Source organism: Pocillopora damicornis, chromosome 2, assembly GCF_964200805.1.
Source record: "Pocillopora damicornis chromosome 2, jaPocDami1.2, whole genome shotgun sequence".
Taxonomy (NCBI): Eukaryota; Metazoa; Cnidaria; class Anthozoa; order Scleractinia; family Pocilloporidae; genus Pocillopora; species Pocillopora damicornis.
The window spans coordinates 13,557,290-13,578,555 of record NC_142671.1 but is presented as its reverse complement, the minus strand read 5'-3'; the positions used below and the strand labels follow the sequence as shown (position 1 = coordinate 13,578,555).

General features: G+C 37.5%; 3 protein-coding genes across 13 annotated transcripts in view; 2 read left to right on the top strand and 1 right to left on the bottom strand.

Annotated features, from left to right (window-relative positions):
* Nucleotides 1-468: 468 nt before the first annotated feature.
* LOC113674764 (glycine receptor subunit alpha-2) lies at nucleotides 469-11,347 on the bottom strand. Of its 6 annotated transcripts, none has more exons than XM_089197674.1 (10): nucleotides 11,276-11,347; nucleotides 9,046-9,142; nucleotides 7,805-7,884; nucleotides 6,923-6,990; nucleotides 6,352-6,569; nucleotides 5,927-6,009; nucleotides 5,538-5,684; nucleotides 5,041-5,258; nucleotides 2,578-2,739; nucleotides 469-2,228 (listed from the first exon to the last, which is right to left on the bottom strand). In XM_089197674.1, the coding sequence occupies exons 2-10, from the start codon at nucleotides 9,123-9,125 to the stop codon at nucleotides 1,971-1,973; spliced, it is 1,314 nt and encodes a 437-aa protein (XP_089053800.1). In that variant the 5' UTR covers nucleotides 9,126-9,142; nucleotides 11,276-11,347; the 3' UTR covers nucleotides 469-1,970. The 6 variants fall into 6 exon arrangements, with proteins under 6 accessions (XP_089053800.1, XP_089053801.1, XP_089053799.1 ...); XM_089197675.1 differs by lacking the exon at nucleotides 11,276-11,347 and adding an exon at nucleotides 9,690-9,861; XM_089197673.1 differs by lacking the exon at nucleotides 11,276-11,347 and adding an exon at nucleotides 9,534-9,667.
* The window catches only part of LOC113674835 (gamma-aminobutyric acid receptor subunit beta-2), a 20,395-nt gene continuing 7,272 nt past the window's right edge, over nucleotides 8,144-21,266 (top strand). For 2 of the 6 annotated variants that reach the window (XM_089197671.1, XM_089197669.1), the window contains exon 1: nucleotides 20,209-20,403. In XM_089197671.1, the coding sequence (XP_089053797.1) occupies nucleotides 20,330-20,403 (74 nt within the window). In that variant the 5' untranslated portion in view covers nucleotides 20,209-20,329. Of the gene's footprint in view, nucleotides 8,348-9,570; nucleotides 9,629-12,855; nucleotides 12,882-20,092; nucleotides 20,112-20,208; nucleotides 20,404-21,266 lie in introns of those variants that run through there. The other 4 variants (XM_089197666.1, XM_089197667.1, XM_089197668.1 and 1 more) reach the window with 4 other exon arrangements.
* LOC149049970 (uncharacterized) lies at nucleotides 17,047-18,299 on the top strand. The gene is made up of 2 exons (XM_089197679.1): nucleotides 17,047-17,711; nucleotides 17,973-18,299. Exons 1-2 carry the CDS (start codon nucleotides 17,170-17,172, stop codon nucleotides 18,172-18,174), a joined length of 744 nt encoding a protein of 247 aa, XP_089053805.1. The 5' UTR covers nucleotides 17,047-17,169; the 3' UTR covers nucleotides 18,175-18,299.

Here is a 21,266-nt window from a genome sequence, read left to right as displayed (position 1 = left end):
ATTGTCCTAGTTATTCATTATCCTTCTCATAAACTCAGCTGCTTTTTTTCTTGTTTCACGTTACTTATTCAAACGTTTTATTCATTCGATCGAGCTGACTCCAAATCAATTTGGTTTCCTTGAGGCTAGCATTGAAACAGTTCTTCACAGTTAGAGCAAATTATCTTATAATGAAATTTGCCTGTGGCAAAACATTGTTTATGTCTTTATCTGCTCTGTCTATACATTTTTCAATTAAAAAGGATGTCTAGAGATTCTTTGTCGCCACCCCAGGGCGACAAGTTCTCAGTTGTTGTCACGAAATAAACAAAATGTACTCAATATTGTTGATGTAGTGAGCGTAGAACGTGTTGTGTAACGTGCACTTTAAAGATCTCTCAAATTTATCATTTTTGGTCATGCATAAATCAGAACTCACGCTGACAGAATCTGGGATAAAACTAAAGTAAATAACGTGAAGGGAAACCGTTTGAAGATTAACATTCATAACAATGTTATTTTATTTGTTAGAATATATGCTTACATTCCCTTTTTGCCGATAATGTCGGACTCTTGTTCTGCTCAAGCTAGTTACTACATGTAGATGCACACACGATCATATGAGACTGTAATGCAGTAAAATCTACTTGTATGTGGTGTGCCCTCCATACCTTCCTATACGAGCAGAATTGATTGTTAAATAACGGATATTCAAGAACACCATGTACAGCTATGTTATAATTCTTGATAAATCATGCTAAACATAATCTTGATTACAACTTTAAACAATTGCACTGTAAAATCAGTATAAACTCTCACTTCAGTGACAATGAATGTTAATTAACCAACCGCTAAGAACTGATTATCACCATATCTTTCTGAATCGAAAGTATTTTGGCACTTGAATTTAATTGCGTATTCTACCAGTCTCTTCGTTTTCGTTCACCTGAGCATTAACTAATCTTTAATCGTTTGCTTGAAACTTTAGTCTCGGCCTCGTAACAATCGATGATCCCAACTACATCGGAAAATTTTGATTAAATTAAAGGTCGGTTTTTTTTTTTCTCCATCTAGGGGCTTCTTATGCAATTGAAGTGTATCAAATATTTAACTCTACAAATAAGTAATAAAAATAAATAGTTGAATCAATCTCGACTTTTTATGAGTGATACTTTTGGCATGGCAAATACGGCATATGTCTTTGGGAGTTTGTGGTTGGTAGGCCTCCCTAAAAGTCATGTTTTTTTTGTAGAATAAGTATCTATTTAATAAGGCTGCATTTATCTCAAACGCAAGAAACAATCCCAGAGAACTTTCGTAGCAACTGCTACGTCAAAACAACGGAGTTTTTCGCTCCGAAAAATCACACTCTTATGGTCTAACAATGTTTGGTCAAATTGCGATTAAGGGCTGTAAAAGACTGTTTTCCTATCTTTCCTTACCATCTGAAAGAAGGCAATTATTATTTGTTATTTTTTTAAATGACTACGTCACAGTTTATCCATTTTATGCATTTTTTCTAAACTTTTCAATTCGCAATCCGGAAAAATCTTTCCACCCTTCGACATAAGTCCCTACTAGTTCAAAATTACTCCTTTTGAGTTTTTCTACCCAAGTATTAAACATATTAACGATAGTTTTGAGCTATTCAAGAATGAATTACAGCGAACAAGCAGCAGAAAAGCGTCCAAAGAAATAAGCATTTATACCTTATTCCTTTAGAATTGGCTGAGCTTTCATTTAGTTCACATTTCCTTAGAAGCCACAACATGTCGCCTTAAATCAAAGCAATATTTTGTTGTCAATCCTAGTATGAGCATAATAAAGTGCATATCTCTCATTCGGTGATATATGTGTTGAAAATTGGCGATGCATGCAGCCTTAGCCACCGATTTAATCGATATCAGTTGAAAAAACTTTCAAGCGCGTGCGAAGCTAATCAGATTGGAGATTAAGACGAAGGGAGAAAACTTGTGGGATGTTGGACTCTTCTACTCCTTTTCGCCTTCGAAACTAATAACGGAGTAAAAGCACCAATAAAAAACATTGAACACAAGATATGCAACAGGGAATAATATACGAGAGACGCGATCGATGATGCTTGCATCACTCTCCAGAAAAGCAAACTTCACGAGTTCCCTAGTTTTCCCGAGGGCCCCAATGCTGCCGCTTTGCGAACGCTCAAAGTCTTTCTCATTATCAGACTTGTCGTCTTTCTCACAGCGTCTTGGTGATGTTTCGCCATTGTCCTGAAAAACAGTTTTTGCAAATACGAAGATGATCAAAGTGATTTGTTATACAATTCTTTGGCGGCTGTTTCCTGTTTCTTCCCAACCAGCTCAGAAATCGCGCAAATTTTTACAGCTCTACGTGGGGTTGAAAGTCGCAAATTTACGCCAAAGTCCTGGGAGAAAAAAGAATTACTATCCAAACCCTATTACTCTACCAGCTCTCCCCCCCCCTTTTTTTTAATCTCGCTTTTTCCCTACCCGCCACTGTCACAAGAGGAAAGGTTATTGTACACGAATAATTATGTGCGGATAGCCTGATAGTGGCAATAACAATTTGATCATTTTTGAAACGACATTTTAATGTTACCTGTTTCAGAGGCATCATTTCCATATCTATACTGTTGTCTTTTTGAGGCCCTTTCAGCTTTCTTTCGGTATGAAGACGCACGATGACGTATTCTCCAACCGCGCCAAACACGAAAAAGAAAGATATTATGAAGTAAACATCGATGGCCTTGATATATGACACCTAGAAGAGGAAACGAGGAAAGAAAGCCTAGCTCTGTGCTCTTACTTTTTTCCTGTTGTTGTCTGACTCGAAGAGACGAATATGTTTATGTAGCTCGCGCGACATTAGAGTGGTTTAGCAAGGGGACGGGAACGTCATTTCAGAACGGCGCGCGCAGCAAAAATGTCGATAAAAAACTGGGTCGAGAACGCCGTCGCGTTGTGTTGAAAAGTGATTTAGCAGTCATTGCAACGAGAATCATCACCTCGGCTTTATAAAGATCACCATAACCTTTGAATTTTCGGTTTTATAGACCACTCTAAAGACAACGAAATGATCTTCTTTGAGAATTATGTAACAGGCGCAAGCAGAGGATAGTTATAGATACGGCAAGTAAGTTGATAACTATGAGTCCACATGGGCGATTAAACTTTGAAACTAGTCCATTTCAGTTTAGTCTCAAGTCTGCTGATTCATCTATTAAATTTTGAAGCCCACTAAATAGTCTTTTTTTCTATGATTTGTGTCGCTGTTATTTCGTTTCGTGCTACTAGATTTCAGCAGTACTCGTCTTTCTTCATAATTTTGTAAATGATAATTTGGAAATCGTCGTCGTTTTCCCCCTTGTTTACTGAATATTCTTCTCAATTATGACAGTACATCCCTTTTGAGCACCACCTTCTTAGAGTTGAAATACATTTTGAACGGAATTATCAGAAGTTATGGCGAAACCATGCAGAAATCAGGCGAGAGCATGACTTTCTTGTCTTAGTTTTCACCGATCAAAAATTTCAGACATTGAAAAGTGCATACCTGAGTTATTCTCAATTTTCTTCAATCACGGTAAAAACGACAATAACAACAAATAACACTGAATAATACAGTAGGTAAGCGTCGTGATATTTCATTTTGATAAACTTCAACGTGAAGCAAGTTTAATTTATTGATGAATTGATTCATGATAAAATAAACAGCGTCCCATTCTTAGAGTTTCCATACAGGATTAAAGTATACTGAGTCCTAAAATCTTGGATCCGGCGCTTGCCAACTATTGTGATTCCTTTCGGGAATTCAGCACAAATGAAGCGGTAAATTTTCCAAAAATACACCGAATAAACCAAAGGAAGGGATCAGGTTATCCTGGAAATGAGTTCTGAAATAATTCCAAACAGCATTATCTCGTTTATAAGCGCAAAATTTACGCAAATCCCAGGCGTTTTGATCGCGACGGGAAAACCAGCGTTATGACGTCCTGAACTTGTTGGGGAGAACGGCAACGCTAACACCGGAAGTCGAAATAGAGTCGTGTCCTGACTATCCGCGCGCTTTCCCGTTCTGAAATGACGTTCCCGTCCTCTTGCTAAATCACTCTATTATTGCATGACGCAGCGGTGAGCGGATTGGACTATGCACGCGCTGAGCATGAACATGTGAGTTTTACAACAGATCCTACGGAATGATGTACGGAGAATGTCATTCACAGTTACAAGGGCACTCTCCTGTTTGAGAAGACGCTTGAAAGATCTTTCAAGCGTCGATGACGACGTAGTTTGGTTTAAATTAGTTTTGCATTTCAATAACTCTTGCTATCTGCAACACCTGAAGTTGTTAAAATGTGGTATTTCCCTCTAAAGTTCCTGTATATGCTTTTACTTAGCGGTATGCACCACAACTTCAACTTCTTTATGATTTTTTTTTCTTTTTTTGATTGAGCAAAGCTAAAGAGACAAACAGTGTAAAAATATTCTAGTAAATGAAATGGAAGTGTGAAAATATGGAACAATCAGTATATAAATGCTTTGCAGGCATTAACAACGCTGAAAATCAAAATTTTGAGAATATTAAGATCATATGCTTTTTGGTAGAAGAAACTTTGGCGCATCAAATGCTAGATCGAGGGGAGTATGAGCCATATATGGTGCATGTTTTTTAATATATGCCGCTCTTCTTTTGCAGTGAAGATCATTGTGCTAAAAAACGTTTTGAGTATGCACTACATGTTATTTGAAAATAGCCACACTTTTAGTTCTTCAAAGCATACAAATAAATATAGATGAATGATTGTCACATAATTCTGCAGTATCCCCGCAACTTGATGCATGCACATTAAAAAATACATAATCATGATAGAAATATTAAAAATAATAATAATAATAATAATAATAATAATAATAATGCAATTAAAAGAAATGCTCGTTTGTAAGCAATGTATTTTGGAAATGTAATATGCTAATTAGCTTCGAAACAAGGCCTTTTCCAACCGGCAGAGTTAAACACACGAGGACAGGGTTTCTGCCATTTTCTTAACCCTGTTGCCCTCACCTTAGGTACTGAAGACCGGAAAGAGCCCATAAGTGTTACGATGGTTAGGACTGTTGTAACTCCCAAGGCTACACGAGCTGGAACTGCGTCCTGTGCGATCCAAAAACTTAGCCAGGAGAGGAGAACTATCAGAACTGTCGGTGCATATATCTGGATGAAGGCATATCCAAGACGGCGCTTAAAGGTGAATTCTGCCCACAGGTGCGTATAGTCTGAATCTTGTCGAAACAAAAAGAAAAAATGTTTTTTAATCATTTCTGTGTACTCATAAAACTACATTTTACAAGAAATTAATTTTTATAAGCAGTAAGACCACTATTGACCAAACGATCGAGCGACCTAAAAAATGCTCCGTCAGGTTAGTGCCCACAGCTACGCTTGCAAAAAAAATCAAAAAGATTATTGCCATGTGAATTGTATTCTCTTCATTGTTAACATGTTTTTCCTCATCAACTTCTTTGCATAACTTGACGAACAAACTGAGTGCGAATACTTACTTGAACCGCGAGTCCCATAAAGTACTATCGCCCTTCTGGTCTTGATGTCTCTCAAAGTAAACTCGTTCATTTCATCTTCAAGAATGACGATACCTTTCTTATCTTTGTCTTTCCAAAAATAGTCGACTTGTTCAATCGGATAAGCATCTAAAGGGCACATACGGCTGTTAGACTGCGAACTGTGTCCTAAGTGTTATCACAAACATATAATAAAAAGGTGCGAATTGGCGATAAGATGTCGATATCAGATTTAAGTCTATTCGTCATGAATTTGAGTGACTGTAGCCTGGATCTTTTCACTGATTAGAAAATTTGGCCTAATATGTCAATAAAATATCCATTTAAATCTCCTGGAAGAACTTGTTTAATGAAAGAAAAGTTTACTCAACAGCTTAAAAGTGTCAGGTTGCAAGACTGTTTGTCCAGTGGGTAGTCCCTCAGATCCAACTGGCAGTTTGCTGTCATGGTTATCCTGCAAGAAATTTATAAATTTAGTGACTATATAAGTTTTCTCGTTTTTTTATTTTTGAGTGTCATTGTTTTGTTATGACAAGTCATTTAACTACTTTAGGTATATCTTCTACATTTAGTTGTAAGAGCGGGATAATGTTCTTGACTTTGTAGTTTATTTTCATAATTGGCAAGTTTTCACTCTGCAATTTCTCAACAAAATAGTCTAGGAAAGCTTCCCTTTCTATTTGAGTTGCGCATTATAGTGTCTCGAGTTTTAGGTTTGGCGTCTAAGGGTCATAATGTATACGCACATATAGAAAATTCTTTTTCGATTTGTCTTTGAGTAACTGGTGTTCGTTACCTTGAACTCCAAGTGACCTGACCGTCAGTCCTTATTTTTACTCTGCTGTTATCAGCTGGTACGTTGTGAAAATTGGCTGTCTTGATATTGAGAAAAAAGGTATCCGGCAGCCAGATAAGATTTCTGTAAGATCCGGTCAAGAAAATTGGCTCTTCAAGGGTGTGGTTCAAGCGCGGGTCTCGCCAGTACTGACGAAAGAACACGTCAACGGAGAAATCCTGCAGTACAAACATAAAGGGTTTCTCTGACTTCAAAACGATCAACCGTTTTTTTGTTTTGTTTTGTTTTGTTTTTGTTTGTTTGTTTGTTTGTTTTTTCATTCAACATAGGTAAACTTTATTTTTCGCTCAAAAAAGGCGACTATTGCACCAAATATGCTGCCAACTTTTAAAATTTCAGATTCCTAGAAAAACGGCATGTTCTAACATACGATAAGTAAAGTACAAAATCTCCCTCAGGATGGGACGGTGGTCTATTTCTTGCTACAGTCAATGAAAATGGTCGGGTAAAAACTTTGCGCCTAAGGCGGGTGATTTTGAAAATTTATTTTAGCTCCTGATCCGTTACTTACCATATCAATTTCCCTCACTTTTCCGAAATGTACCACGGACATGTCTATCGTAATATTCAGTGGTGGTCCTATGTTGAGGAAAGAAATATTCGCTTATCCTGCGAAGAATATGATACTTCAAAAACTGAACATTTTTTTTAATGAAAAGAAAGAACATTTGATGGTATAGTCTGATTTTCAGGGTAAGTCATGAGAAGGCCTGTTATCGGTAATAGTCACTGAAGTAACGACGACCCGAAGCCGAGTTGTTGTGACTCGAGTGTACTGAGTCCGATTACGCCGTTCGTGTTAACTGATTTGTGAGTTTACTCGTGACTTTTGAGCGGCCACGAGACTCACGTGGGTCAGTCGTGATTGGCTAGTTTCGATCCGTCGGTATTGTTACGTTGTTCTGTTCAGGGGAATCTGAAAACCAGCTTTCCAGACTTAGTCGCTGAAAACAAATAGTGCTATAGGTTAGGCATTACGCATGGTCCTAGTCAATAGCGTAGTTCGTAAGTCGATGATGTTCGGCATTTGATTGTTGAAATCCCTTTTCTCGTCGCTCAGTCGTGTTCAGTCAGTCTTGCTGTGAAGTTTTTAGTCTTTCCGATGTAGGAGGCTTGACCGTTGGTTTACTTAATCTTAAAAAACCGCGCCCTATTTGTTTTTAAGTTCTTCTATGTCTTTGACGTGTCTCGGTAACTGACGTGGTGTAGTGATAGGATTTTAAAAATCCATACATGCACATAGAGGAAGGGAGGCAGATATGAAGTGTGTTTCATTGCTAAGATTAAGCAAAATGTTCATCTAGAACTAATTTAGAGAGTATATTCAGTGATACTGAGCGTCATAAAATAAGTAGAAACAATTGCAAATTCTCTAAAGATAGAGATCCATTACCTTTGTGAAAAGGCCTCAGCCGTTTATCATAGTGATCCTCGTGAAATAATTTCTTCATAGTCTCTGTAGTGCTCTTGTAGCTTCAATAAAAAACGAAACCGAAAAAAAAAAAGAATTTTAAAGTGATCTGGAATAAATGAAACAGATGCATACTTTTATTTTCCCTAGGTATAAAAATATAAATAAGGATAACGAAATTTGTTTCAAGATGTATTTTTATGCAAACGATGCTTTTGTTTCACGGCATGTATTTTAGATGACTCATAATTATCGAAAGGTCTCAAGGGAATTTCATTGTTGGAGAAGAGTATTAATTATATTTTATAAGTAGATTAAAACAATTCTCCCCATGCAACTGCACTCACGACACATATCACACAACGAGACACACGCACACGCACGCGAAATTGGTGCTTTTACAGAAGCTAAGCGAAAAGCTCACTGGGAGGCTCGTCTTTCAGCCAAAATCTGTGCCGGGTTAAGCTTATTGAACGTTGCTTTTTGTGGGGAGTAGGATATATTTTTTGTTTTACAAAATCGCTGGTAAGTTGACTTTCTTTCGAGCTTTCGTTTCTTAACTGAAATGGAGGTGCATCATCATGAACTTAGCACTTAAGCCATGAATCGGAACATTCTCAACACAGTTGTTGAACTTCTCTACGTATCGAAACAGTTATCTCGACTTTATTTGAAACTTTTGCACTGAAAATTTTGGCTCAATGTGAAAAACACAAGGAGTTCGCGACGTCTCTAATAAGTTTAGCGCAGTGTTTACATCCGCTCTTCTCCTAACATGTTTAAACTCTACATTAAATATTAATTTGAAATTCCTTTCACTTTCTTATCTCAATGCAACCACATGTTTGAATACATTTTCAGGGTGGAAAAGGCAATCATAGGCAACCCATCTTTTTCAAAATCTCAGCTCCTTGTTCGATGTTATGTATCACTAAGTTCGGAGTTTAATTCTTTGAGAGAAAACCTTATAAGTTTAAGTTTTCTCGATGAACGCGTTGTATTTATCTAAGCTCATCATGTTTCCTTATTAACTTTTTTTGTAATGTGGCAAATAAATAAATACAAATTCACGGGAATAAACGTAATCTAAACCTACCTTGAAATTGACACCTTTTACTCCATTTTATGTACTTTTCAATTACTTTGCTAGAAGACTAAACGATGGGCTGAGATCTCTTAGCTTCGAAAAAACATATACGCTGAAAATTGAATTCAATCAGTACCTGTCCGGTGAAGGTGAAGCTGCTATATATAACTTGAAATACCATGCCATGAAATAAATACACAAGAATGTACGATGCATTGTAACCTCTTGCTAACCTAAAAAAAAAAAAAAAAAAACAGTTATGGAATAAACAAACTCGCTCGCCTTAACGTGAATAGAAAGATCATAATCTGGATGAAGAATAGCAACCGCCTAAAAACGCTGAAGGTACGCACCGTCGGCTTACTGATGCTCCAACTGATGAGGATATCGTTAAACAAAGAACATTTATGCTGTTTTTATTCTTTCCTTGCTTTAAGAGGGAAAACACCTTTGTTGAAGCTCAATACTGATCAAGTCTTAATTTAATTTATACATAACTATTCAAGTATACATTTGATATATTCAAAGTTATAATGATATTTACTCTACGGCTTCCGAAGTCGATTTCCTCTTTTTGACAATAGGTGTATGTAAAGTATAAAATGAAAAGAACGTTTATCTTACCAAATATATAATTGCTATTCTGGTTTGTCATACTTAGATTGGATAGGTAAATTGCAAGACGTAAAGGAAAATGTGTCTCATTCCTTAGGCTACAGGTATTGTGTGCTCATGAAATTATTCTGTTTGTTTAATTGTTGTGAAGAGACGCACAGTTACCTGCTACTCTTTGTAAATATCACTACATTTTTAGTGCAATGCACCAGCAACCGCTAATAACAATGATTGCCGTGGGATTGAAGGCTTTGGTGACATTGATGTTCCCAGAGAAAATACCTGATGCCAGATGAGTACTTCTGTCACTTTTATTTTGTCATAGAAACCGCATATGCATCTCCGGGATTTTATGGATTATACCCAATTAATAATTGATCAAACTCGTCCGCAAGGGCCGCTACACAGCTGGAAATAACAATAACTCCTTTCTCATGGAGCAATAAGCTTAATGCATGTTTACGTAAGAAAAGCCATATTCACCCCCTAAGCCTCGTCTCTCCGAATCACCAATGATATCAGAAGAACGCTCTCCTTAAAGCGGTAAAAAGTTGGCAAAGATTCAAGTGTAACAAAACTTCGGTGTGAATTTTCAAAGGGAAAAACGAGTGAGGGCTATTGAAAAAATGCTGTAATGTAAACTTATTCAACGGCCTTGCTTACCACAATGTTGATCAGAATGTCTTTGAAAAGAAAATTTTTGAGAAGGATATCAATTATGTTGTGGTAGTTTATGAGATGTGCATGATAGAATCAATACCGAGTCTCGCCTTACTTTTTCGTACTTTTTGATGAGAGATTACAGGGAGATGTCAAATTCGCTTTGCACAGGCGTGGAAACATCAAATAAACGGCGTTAAAATGTTCTTTAAACTTTGGTAAGGCGACAAAAAGGTGTTAAATTTCAATCTTGGTTTTCTAAAGACGTTTTAAAAGGAGAAAGGAAACAAAAAGTCACTGAAATTACCTCTTACAATCATCCTCATATAGTTTGTGTGAAAAATTCAAGTTGCAGAACAAGGATTCTTTAATCCTTTTTCTAACGTACGTTAGCAGTTTCACTGAATGAATCAAGGCTGTTCGGCCAGCGCCTTTTTTGCCGACTTGTGTTGTTGGGCCGGCATTTGTATTTTTTGTCGTGTTTTGGAATTGTTTTTTTCTTGTTGCCATCTCCTTAAGGCCAAATAACTGTCGTATGGCGGCCACAAGGGTGTCTGAACACTCAAACTATATGAGCTTCACATTAGAATACGACCTAGTAATATAGAAAAAGCTGCCTGACACACAATGCTTATCGTCATGCCAATTTGTGTAATTTCTTATGGAAAACCTTAAAACGAAAAAATATATATATATCTTGAGCAAATTAAACAATTTTTACCCACTATTCCTATTTTCTGGCATTTCACTTACAGCTGGAACTTTTCGAACATTGGTGATGCGGGTGAAACGTGATGAAATGGAACTTATGTTCTATCCATTATGCAATTACACTGAAATTAACTGGCTTCCATACTATTTCAGTTATGCTTTCGTTTTCACTTTGCTTCGCGTTTAAAATCTTGCGAATACTCTTCAGTTAAAGTGGTTAGTGACTGGAACGCTCAAGCTACCCCTCGCCGGCGTTTTTTTTGTCTTTTTGGTGTATTTTAATTGTTGGGTTTTCTCTTTTTGTTTAATTTTACATTTGCCATTTCATTTTGTCCAATTCCTATACGGAAGCCCTGTTTACTGGCCCTGTGGCGTGTTACCTTCTAATTTTGTCGGATGTTACCAACGGGAACGCGCTCCCTTCCTCTCGAGTAGCCTTCGATTTCAAAAATGCGTCGATTTGAAAGAAAAAAAGCAGTTTCCTAGCCATTTCATATTAAGAAAATAATTGAATGTGTATTTATCACTTTGATACCAATTACGAATTCTGCAAATAGAAGAAACACTGTGGGTCGCGTCCTTCCAGACTCTCAGACATAATTGTACTAAAGTTTCATATACATCTCGTACACGCTGCGTTTTAGGAATGAATACCTTTTTCTAGATACCACATCGTTTTCTTTTTAGGGTGCTTATATCTGAATAAATTCTAACTCTTTCCTGGGCGTAGTATAATTCGAATAAATGCTACCCGACCAGTAGAATCGGATTTAAAAAATATTTGCTAGTGGTCAGTTTCAATTAACATGTACATAAGGTAATATGGGCGTCTGAAATAAAACAATCCCGTGTATGAGATAACCTTCCCTACTGATGTAATTCAAAGTTTATTTTGCGAACTGGAGAGTCATCAAAACGTTAATCAGACGCCAAAAACATGAAATGAGTGAAACAGGTGTTTTTATTTAACTAGCAAGTAATAAACACCTTGCTAAATTTACAAACGTTACTCCATTTTAAATTATCTTTCTATAGTCAAAGTGTTGATTTTTTTGGCAGATTTCTTATTACCTATACCAATCTAGATCCATCCTTTAAATTTCGTAAGTTCTTACTTATGCAATAAGCAATAGACATTTGAAAAATTAATATTGATATTATCTCCCTCTTTTTTTTTTTTTTCAGTAAAAAGTTATTAGAAATGTTGCATGCTTTTGGGTCTGTTTGCTAGGCGTTCTAGTTGAAAAAAAAAACCACAAACAAAAAAAGAAAGAAAAAAAAACTGAAATCTCAGCCTAAAGAAATTAAGATCTCGTGCCCCTAAAGTCTGGCCATTTTATTGAATTCTAGTTTCCGAGGAGAAACGTGTGCATGTGAATCCTATACTTTTCAGTAACCGCGACATTGAAAAATTAATTATCAAATAAAACATGCATATATCGCCCGCAAAATAGCCGGACACTCAAGCGATTGCTTAATGTTCGCGACAGACATACAGCCTTTTACAAACATCGACTAAATATTTGCTTAAAGCAATATCACTATATCCCAGTAGAAGACACGTGCTTCTTAAATTTGTCTCTCCGATTGGCTCCTGAACTCCGGAGATCAGCGAACAAGCATGCTGAGAAAATATGGGTTGCGCACCAACCAAATCAAAGGAAAAGTTGTCGTAATTATTACTTTTGAATCTCCCATTAATATAGGAAGAAAAAATTGTCTTAAGCAGAAAAATTCACCTGCCGGATCCCTCATGAATTATGTCTGAATAGTGAGAATGAAAAGTACCTGATCATAAAATTAATCACTTGCAATTTATGGTTACATTGTTTGAAAAAGCGGACCACTAGAAATGGTCAGAATGTTGAAAGCTTGTAGAGCGAGTCAACCGACTGATAAACGAACTTAATCCGTTTTCCTCCCTGCAATGTGCTTTCAGTTACCTCACATAAATATGGCGCTCTTCCCCAGTTCGCCGGCGACTTAGTAAGTTAAATTGTCTCATTCATTTCCAAATCATATGTGGAGCGTCGCTATTAATTTACGCCGTAAATGTTCGTTGTTGGGTAAGAGGGTTAGTTGGACCCGAATATCAATCCCAACATGGTGAACACTGGACTGATCGTGTCAAAATCATTAGAATGCATTCCATTATGCTCAAAATCAATGATGTGAATTTTGTTCTTTCCTCCATACTGCCATTTATTTACGTCGGCTTGTCTGAGCCCAGCAATTAGCCATACTATGATTGTGGTATCAAGAAGGCCCACAGCCACATTCACTACTTTGATCCGTTGCGATAAAACATATAATGGCCCAGGAAAGGCAAACACACTTTATTGACTTTAGTTTAAACTTTTTGCCGGCATTTGTGCTCACAAGTTAAATTCTGATAACTTGTGCGATATCCAAATTTGATTTTACTTTGGGTCTGTATTTTAACTAAAATAGTCTACTGAATATTGATACCAATGTATACACCACCCGTTCAGCTTTCTGGAAATCAATAGACAAATCGGGCTAGGAAAATTAATCTTCTGCAAACGAAATTGATGAAACGGCTTTTATCTAGATATAGAAGTAAAAGTATATAGGGAAAAGTTATTATCAGGAAAGATTGAGTACCAAGATGTATTTCTTCAACAATAGAAAGTAGCCAATATGGATGCAAACTTCGGATGATTTTGCCGTTTTCTGAGAACAGGGTTACTTATGATACGCTCCTATGAATTTTAGCCCTACTGATTACTTTAAGGAATTTTGATCAGATGATAGTTGAAAGAAAAAAACCGGCATCTACGTTGTTTCATAACAGGTTTCTGTTACAATATCCAATATATAAAGAAGAGCCTACATTCTGCCCATAGAGATGTAAATTACTGTCTGAATAGCAGCTGCCTCTTTCTCAGAAGAATGTTAAAATAGATCCTTTGGAGAATAGTAGCTTGCGTCAAATTCGGGTGAAAAAGTTTCGAGTTGAAATTATATAAATTCTGGAGAAAAGGTTCTTCACGGGTTTCTCGCACTTTGTAATAACCCTAACCCTAACCCTCTCCCTTCTTTAAAGCTATAAGTATTAGGGGTGAATGTTCCGTGTTTAATGTCAAAAACTCTCCTCGAGTAATGGCACTTCTTCTAATTCAATGCATTACGCATTCTGTGGCTCTGATGTGGCTTTAAGTCTCAGAAACCACGTACTTAAATGTCCAGCCTTGCGCTTAGCAAGCTTCCCTGCTCAGCTGTTATGCACTGATGTCTTGTTAGATGGGTTAGGCTTCAACTTCGCTGCATACCTTACTCAGGAGTACAACTTCCAGGTCTCTGAGCTAGTTATGCTGTTGTAAGGCAAATTCGCCTCGTTTGAAAATCATGACGTGGTCTAAACATTAAGATTTCTCCGCATACTCACGTGAAAGGAATATTTTTGGCTGGTCTGTCATAGCGTAGTTTGATAGCATCCTTGTAACCAGGTTTCTTCCTCATCAAAAAAGGGATGGGCGAGACATTTATGTTTCACATCGAAAGGGCAATACCCCTTTTTTTTTGTTATTGTGCTAAGGTGAAAAAGCAGCTATTGTATTTCCTTTTGAAAAATTGTACCTACTATTTATTCTGTCAAGATCTTTCTAATGGAAAAAGAAAATGTAAACGTATTTCGTATATATTTTTTCAAATGGCAACATTTTTGAAAACAGGTGTTTATTTAATTAAACAATTTCAAAAAGATCATTTTTAACGGTGTATTATGTAGGTAGAATTTTGGATTTTGATTATTTTGATTATTATTAATAATTGTTATTAGTTATTATTTATTATTATTATTATTATTATTACTAGTGCCCCAGAACATTCGTAATGCCAACATCATGACACTCTTCAAGAACAAAGGAGATCGTAGTGACTGCAACAACTACCGTGGAATATCCCTCCTCAATCTTGTTGGGAAGGTCCTTGCCCGTGTAGTTCTGAGCAGGTTGCAGTTACTTGCAGAACGCATATACCCTGAGGCACAGTGCAAATTTAGAGCAGGAAGATCGAGGATCGTCATGATTTTCTCACTGAGGCAGCTGCAAGAGAAATTGCCGAGAGCAAAGGCGGCCATTATGCATCGCCTTATCGACCTGACCAAGGCTTTTGACTTGGTTAGCTGGAGAGGACTCTTTACCGTGCTGCAGAGAATAGCATGCCCCTCCAAGCTTCTGAAGATGATCAAAGCTTTTCATGAAGATATGCAAGGTATCATCCAGTACTATGGCTCCTCCTAAGATCCATTCCCATTCAAGAGCGGGGTGAAACAAAGGGTGTGTACTTGCTCCTGCACTTTTTGGAATCTTCTTCTCTCTGCTGCTTTCCCATGCCTTCAGCCTGTCAGAGGATGGCGTGTACCTCCACAATAGAAGTGATAGTAAACTGTTCAGCCATGCACGTTTTCGATTGAGGACGAAAGTGTGGAAAGTATTGAATAGGGAGATGTTCTTTGCAGACGATGCTGCCCTGGCAGCACACACCGAAGAAGCTCTACATTGACTTGTAAACTGCTCTGCACGTGCATGGCATGAGTTTGGTCTTACTATTAGTCTCAAGAAGACCAACATCATGGGCCAAGACGTCAGCCAAATTCCCAACATCTCCATCGGTGACTACACTCTCGAGGTGGTAGACACTTTCATTTACCTGGGTTCCACCATCGCCAGCAACCTCTCTTTAGACGCTGAGCTGAACTCAAGGATCGACAAGGCAGCAACGGTAATGGCCCTTCTGGTCAGAAGGGTCTGGGACAACTCCATGCTGACCATCAAAACCAAGATGAAGGTCAGTCAAGCCTGCGTGCTCAGCACACTGCTCTACAGCAGCGAAACATGGACCTTGTACTCTCACCAAGGGAGCAGACTTAATGTCTTCCACCCGAGTTGTCTCATACAGATCCTGAGCATCACCTTGCATAATCATGTCCCAAACAAGAACGTTCTAGCACAAACAAGAATACTCAGTATGCTTGCCTTGCTCGCCCAGAGAAGCTTGCGCTGGCTTGGTCATTTAAGCCACATGGAAGATGGTCGAATTCCTAAGGAAATGCTGTATGGAGAGCTTGCTACTGGCACTAGACTTGCAGGAAGGCCTGTCCTTCGATACAAAGACGTTTGCAAACGAGATCTGGAGGCAGGCGACATCAACTCAGAAGGCTGGGAGGCTGCAGCTGCAGACCGCGACAGTTGGAGGCTCGCCGTCGAAACAGGGATCCAGACAAGCAGGAAGAAGAGAGAAGACCTGTGGGACGCCTGGAGAGAGCGCAGATGACAGAATACGACAGCAACAGTACCTACAGAGCCAAGCATGGACATGTAGACCTGTCAAAACTGCAACAGAGCCTGTCGATCAAGAATCGAATCGTACAGCCACAGCAGGCGCTGCAACTCAATCAGACATTAATCTTGGCGCATTTTCCATTGTCTTCAGAGACAGGATACCGATATATATATATATATATATATATATATATATATATATATATATATATATATATGTATATATATATGTATGTATGTATGTATGTATGTATATATACACACAAACACACACACACACACATATATATATATATTACTACTGTTATTTTTATTATTGCAAAACCCGAAAAGGAAGCACTCGCGAGGGAAGCCTTCAAAGATACGGCTATTAATGTAACCACATAAGCACACAACCATCTGGGGGCAATAGTAGACTCAGCAGCATTCCTGAACGAATACAGCACTAACAAAGTCACATGCTGGACAAGTGGCCAGGCTGGCCGAGTTTGTACTGTTACAGCCTCAAGCATGCTATGCTGCTTTCACATTCAGCCTGAAACACCGCTGGACCTATTTCCTTAGAACACTGCCTGATATTCAGGATCGTCTAGAACCACTGGAGAATGCAATATCAAATGTCCTTATTCCAACAATAACGGAACATAGCTGCAGTTCAAGTGAGCGCGATATGTTTGCTTTACTAGTGTGTCATGGTGGCCTTGGAATCACAAACCCCTGTCATGAAGCAAATAGTGAGTATTAATCGTCAGAGAGAGTAACCATGTCGTTAGTTGAGAAATCGTTTCCCAAACACATAAGCTCCCAGATGACTTCAATGTGCGTTCAGCGCAGTAGGAAGCCCGAAGTGAGAAAAGGCATTTAAAATCTCAGTTGATCATGTCAAAAACACATTACCAAGAAGAATATCATGGTCACCATATCTGGTTGAATACAAAGGAGTATCCATTTGGCTGTCGGTGGTGCTGATGAAAGAAATGGGTTTCAACCTGAACAAGATGGAGTTAAGAGACGCAATCAAGCTACGCTACGATTGCCTAATTGACGACATTCCATGCACATGCGTTTGCGGCGAAGCCTTTTCTGCGGACCATGCCATGATCTGTAAACGTGGGAGTGTGGTAATTCAGCTCCATAATGGGTTACACGATATCGAGGCTGAGTTACTTAGTTTGGTATGCAATGATGTTCAGACAGAACCCGTCCTTCAAGACATTACAGGCGAACAACTAAGTAGAGGGACAAACAAAGTCCTGGAAGCAAGACTGGACACTCATGCTCGAGGATTTTGGGGAAGAAAACGATCTACCTTTTTTGACGTTAGGGTATGTTACCCAAATGTAGACTTGTATCAAGGTCTTGAACCTCAGCAGATCTGCAAATTGCACAAACACGAGAAGAAGTGTCTATATGAGGACAGAGTTATTGAAGTTGAATGTGATACGTTTACACCATTGGTCTTCACCACAACGGGAGGTTTGGGAAAAGAATGCAACAGACACCATAGCCGGTAATTTAGTGTTAACAACTGGGTTGAAAACGTAAATTAGCCACCGTAAAGGGTAAAAAAGCTGACGTTTCGAGCGTTAGCCCTTCGTCAATCGCTCTGACGAAGGGCTAACGCTCGAAACGTCAGCTTTTTTACCCTTTACGGTGGCTAATTTACGTTTTCAACCCAGTTGTTAACACTAAATTACCTGCTATACTCTCCCACCGACGCAGCACCACAGTTTCTTTAGAAACTTACCCCTTTATTCATTAGACACCATAGCCGGCTAGCTGACCTGATTTCAACTAAGAAAGGAGGGAGTTATGCGAAGACCATCTCGTGTATCAGAGCGAAAACGTTTTTCTCATCAATAAGATGCGCTCTATTGTGTCTGAGAGGCTCAAGGACTATTAAGAGAGTCTGGTGCGATATTAAGAACATTGACATCCAAACAACAGAAAGCGCCATGTCCATTGAATTTTAGACTTACTCTCTTTTATATGTTCCTTTTTTATTATTCTCTTTATAAATATTAACTTTTAGATTATTTATCCTTCACAAGTATTTGAAATATTGAATTCTAAGTAATTGCTTTTTATGTTGAAAATTTTACCATTGAACTCTTTTTTGCTTTAGCTATGCAAGTTCTTCGGAGTTAATATACATTTTTGTAAATAAAGCACGATTTATTTTCGTTCTCTAACCATTTACTAATATTCTGACTGAGTTGTCGATAAAGCTTTACATTATTATCATAAATTATTATTATCATCACTATTATTATTATTACCACTATCATTATCATTACATGCAGTGAAAACTTCTGGATACATAAAAAAAAAAATTACAAGATTAGGCGTGAATATGTGACCTATCTGCTTAACAGGAATTTTAAACTAAAGGTCAAAAAAAATGTAAATGTTTCTTTTCAAGCTAGAGTTGCAAGCTCGATTCCCGGGTTGATACACGCGCATGCGATAAACACCAAACCAAAATAGGATCTTTTCTCTCTTTATTCCTTTCCTATTCCCTGGGGTGTAATTATATCGAAGCGGTCAACTGAAATCATTACGTGAAGAAATAACCTAGGTATTGTGATCATAGCTTGAGAATAATGTTGATTTTGGAAACGAGCACGTGGCAATTAAAAGAACCAAAGAAAGGTAAAAACGAGCGATAAATTTCGCTTTGAGTAACGACTACGAGCTAGATAACATAATCACAAAACAAGTTATTGCTTACCAACGTTCGTGGGTCTTGATTGCTTTATCGAGGATTGCGGTGTAAGTTGTTTTCTATTCAATAACGATCTTGATCACACGGGGTCTTATTTGAACTGAAACGCTAACTATAATTTTCTAGCTAAAACCTAACCACAAAATATTTCGAAGCTTTTCTCGGAAGCGGTAACACTTAGCTTCAATGGAAGCAGTTACAAAAATTACTAATGTATATACAAAAGTTATTATTATTATTATTATTATTATTATTATTATTATTAACGATTATTACTTTCGACGTAAGAAGAACGCACGCTATTTGTGTCGCTATTTGTGTGGACAGGCTTACATCTCGGCTCGTTTTCTTCAAAGAGCTTTAAGCTAGTGGAACCTTGTGGGTTGACTCGCTTCGTTCTCCGGGATGCCATAGGTTTTACAAAGAGCATCAGTTCTGTCTCGCGTGATTAAAATGCTTCCATAAATACCATAAGCCTTAAGGCAGAACTGGATAATCCACAAAGCAGAATGGGTAAATTAAAAGCTACTCTAAAAATATTTAATGTTGTCGACTGACGCTGTTTTCGATTAGTGCTGGTCTGTTTTTTTCTTCATACTTCGTCGGCTAGACAAATTTTAACAAACGTATCAAAGGGGGAAAGTGGTTGATAACACAAAAAGCTTAGTTAATTCAAATCCATTTAACACCTGTCCAAGCTAAAACCTTTTCTTTCAAGTAAAAATTTAGGTTCGCATCGTCTTTTCCAAAAGAAAATATTCTTTAAGTGGAAAAAAGATGCATCAGAAACACTTTTGATTTTGCCATCAATAGCTCTTTTCTCGCATTTTACGTTATTATAAACCGCTGTGTCTGTAAACAGACGTTACGTAATTCGTTAATCGTCACAAATATTAGACAAAGCTTGCATTCTTACTCTACCGTACAGAGTTGGCTTTCACTGTCTCTCGTGTATTTTGAATGGTAACAAAATTAAAATTTCTTAAGCGCAGTTATATACATTCCTTTTGGAAGAGGATTAATTTTATGTAATAAACATGTCTGCCCATTAGGCTGAAGTTGTGGTGTCTTATATGGCACTTAAGTGTTTCATAATTATGATAAATTGTCTTTCGTCGAAATAGAATGGAAAAAGGATCGAGAATGACATACCAACTACGTAGAACGTTAATCTGCTCTATGGAGGTATAAAAAGTGTGTGATGCCTTTTATGCAAAACAGCTATTTGTTTGCTTTCCGTGTGGTTTCGTATATTAAGTTGCCGATATGCTATGTCAAAGCAATCGTGGGAAATAAGCCAATGGGAAACGTACAATCATTATACTGCATGGTGAGATATTTGTTTTACAATTTTTACATATTGAACGAATGCTGTTCCCACAGATCTTGCCAAGACCTTCAAGATGTGTCTAAGATTCGGATTACCGGCTTTCGTTTGGATATTGACGGCTCTTCTGTTGAAGACATCGAAAGCGGAGTAAGTAAAATTTGAATCATATCGATTAATTTGAGTTTTCATTGACAAACATTCGAGTTCTGTAGTTTTATTGGCAATGAATACGGTTTCCTATGGTTAGTATGAACTCATCAAATAATGATGAATGGTTTTACTAACGATTCTTTCCCATGACGAATGCATACGACGAAAAATCGTTATTCTGTTGGCACGACGGAAACTTGGTAAAATATGTGCTGTGATGAACTCTCTCAGTTGCATTTTATCGTAAACTGTACTTGACTCAGAATGCAGGATCATTTTTAAACTTCTCGTTTTATATGTTGTAGAGATATAAGTTAATCTTCATCACTAAGGAAAGGAATTCAACATCGCTCTATCATCGTCGTCCTCACTGTAGTATTTCGCTGCCTTTTTTACGTTTTGATGTTGTGCCATCTTTAAACGAGAAAAGACCTGTTTACACATTTTAATGCGCATATATTATAACTTTAGTTCCATACGCTCTTTACATAAAGCATACTCATTACAATATCTATATTATAACTTTAGTTCCATACGCTCTTTACATAAAGCATACTCATTACAATATCTCATTAATGCAATCCTAATTCACTTTTAGCGGTATTTAGTGTCATCGAAAGTGACTGCAATAAATGTCTGTAGTTTTCCAATACAAGCAGTTCTATACGAATGGTACAGCTCTATACTGTATTAATTTGTTAATTTTGCACTTTGTTTTCTTAGAAATGTAGAGGCCGAATCGAAGTTTATTCTTAACGAACCTCAGGCTCGTCAAAACATTATTATTATTATTCCTAAGTGATCGCGAATTCTTCACTTTAAAACGCTCTATCGTCAAGAATTCAAAACAACTTACACCT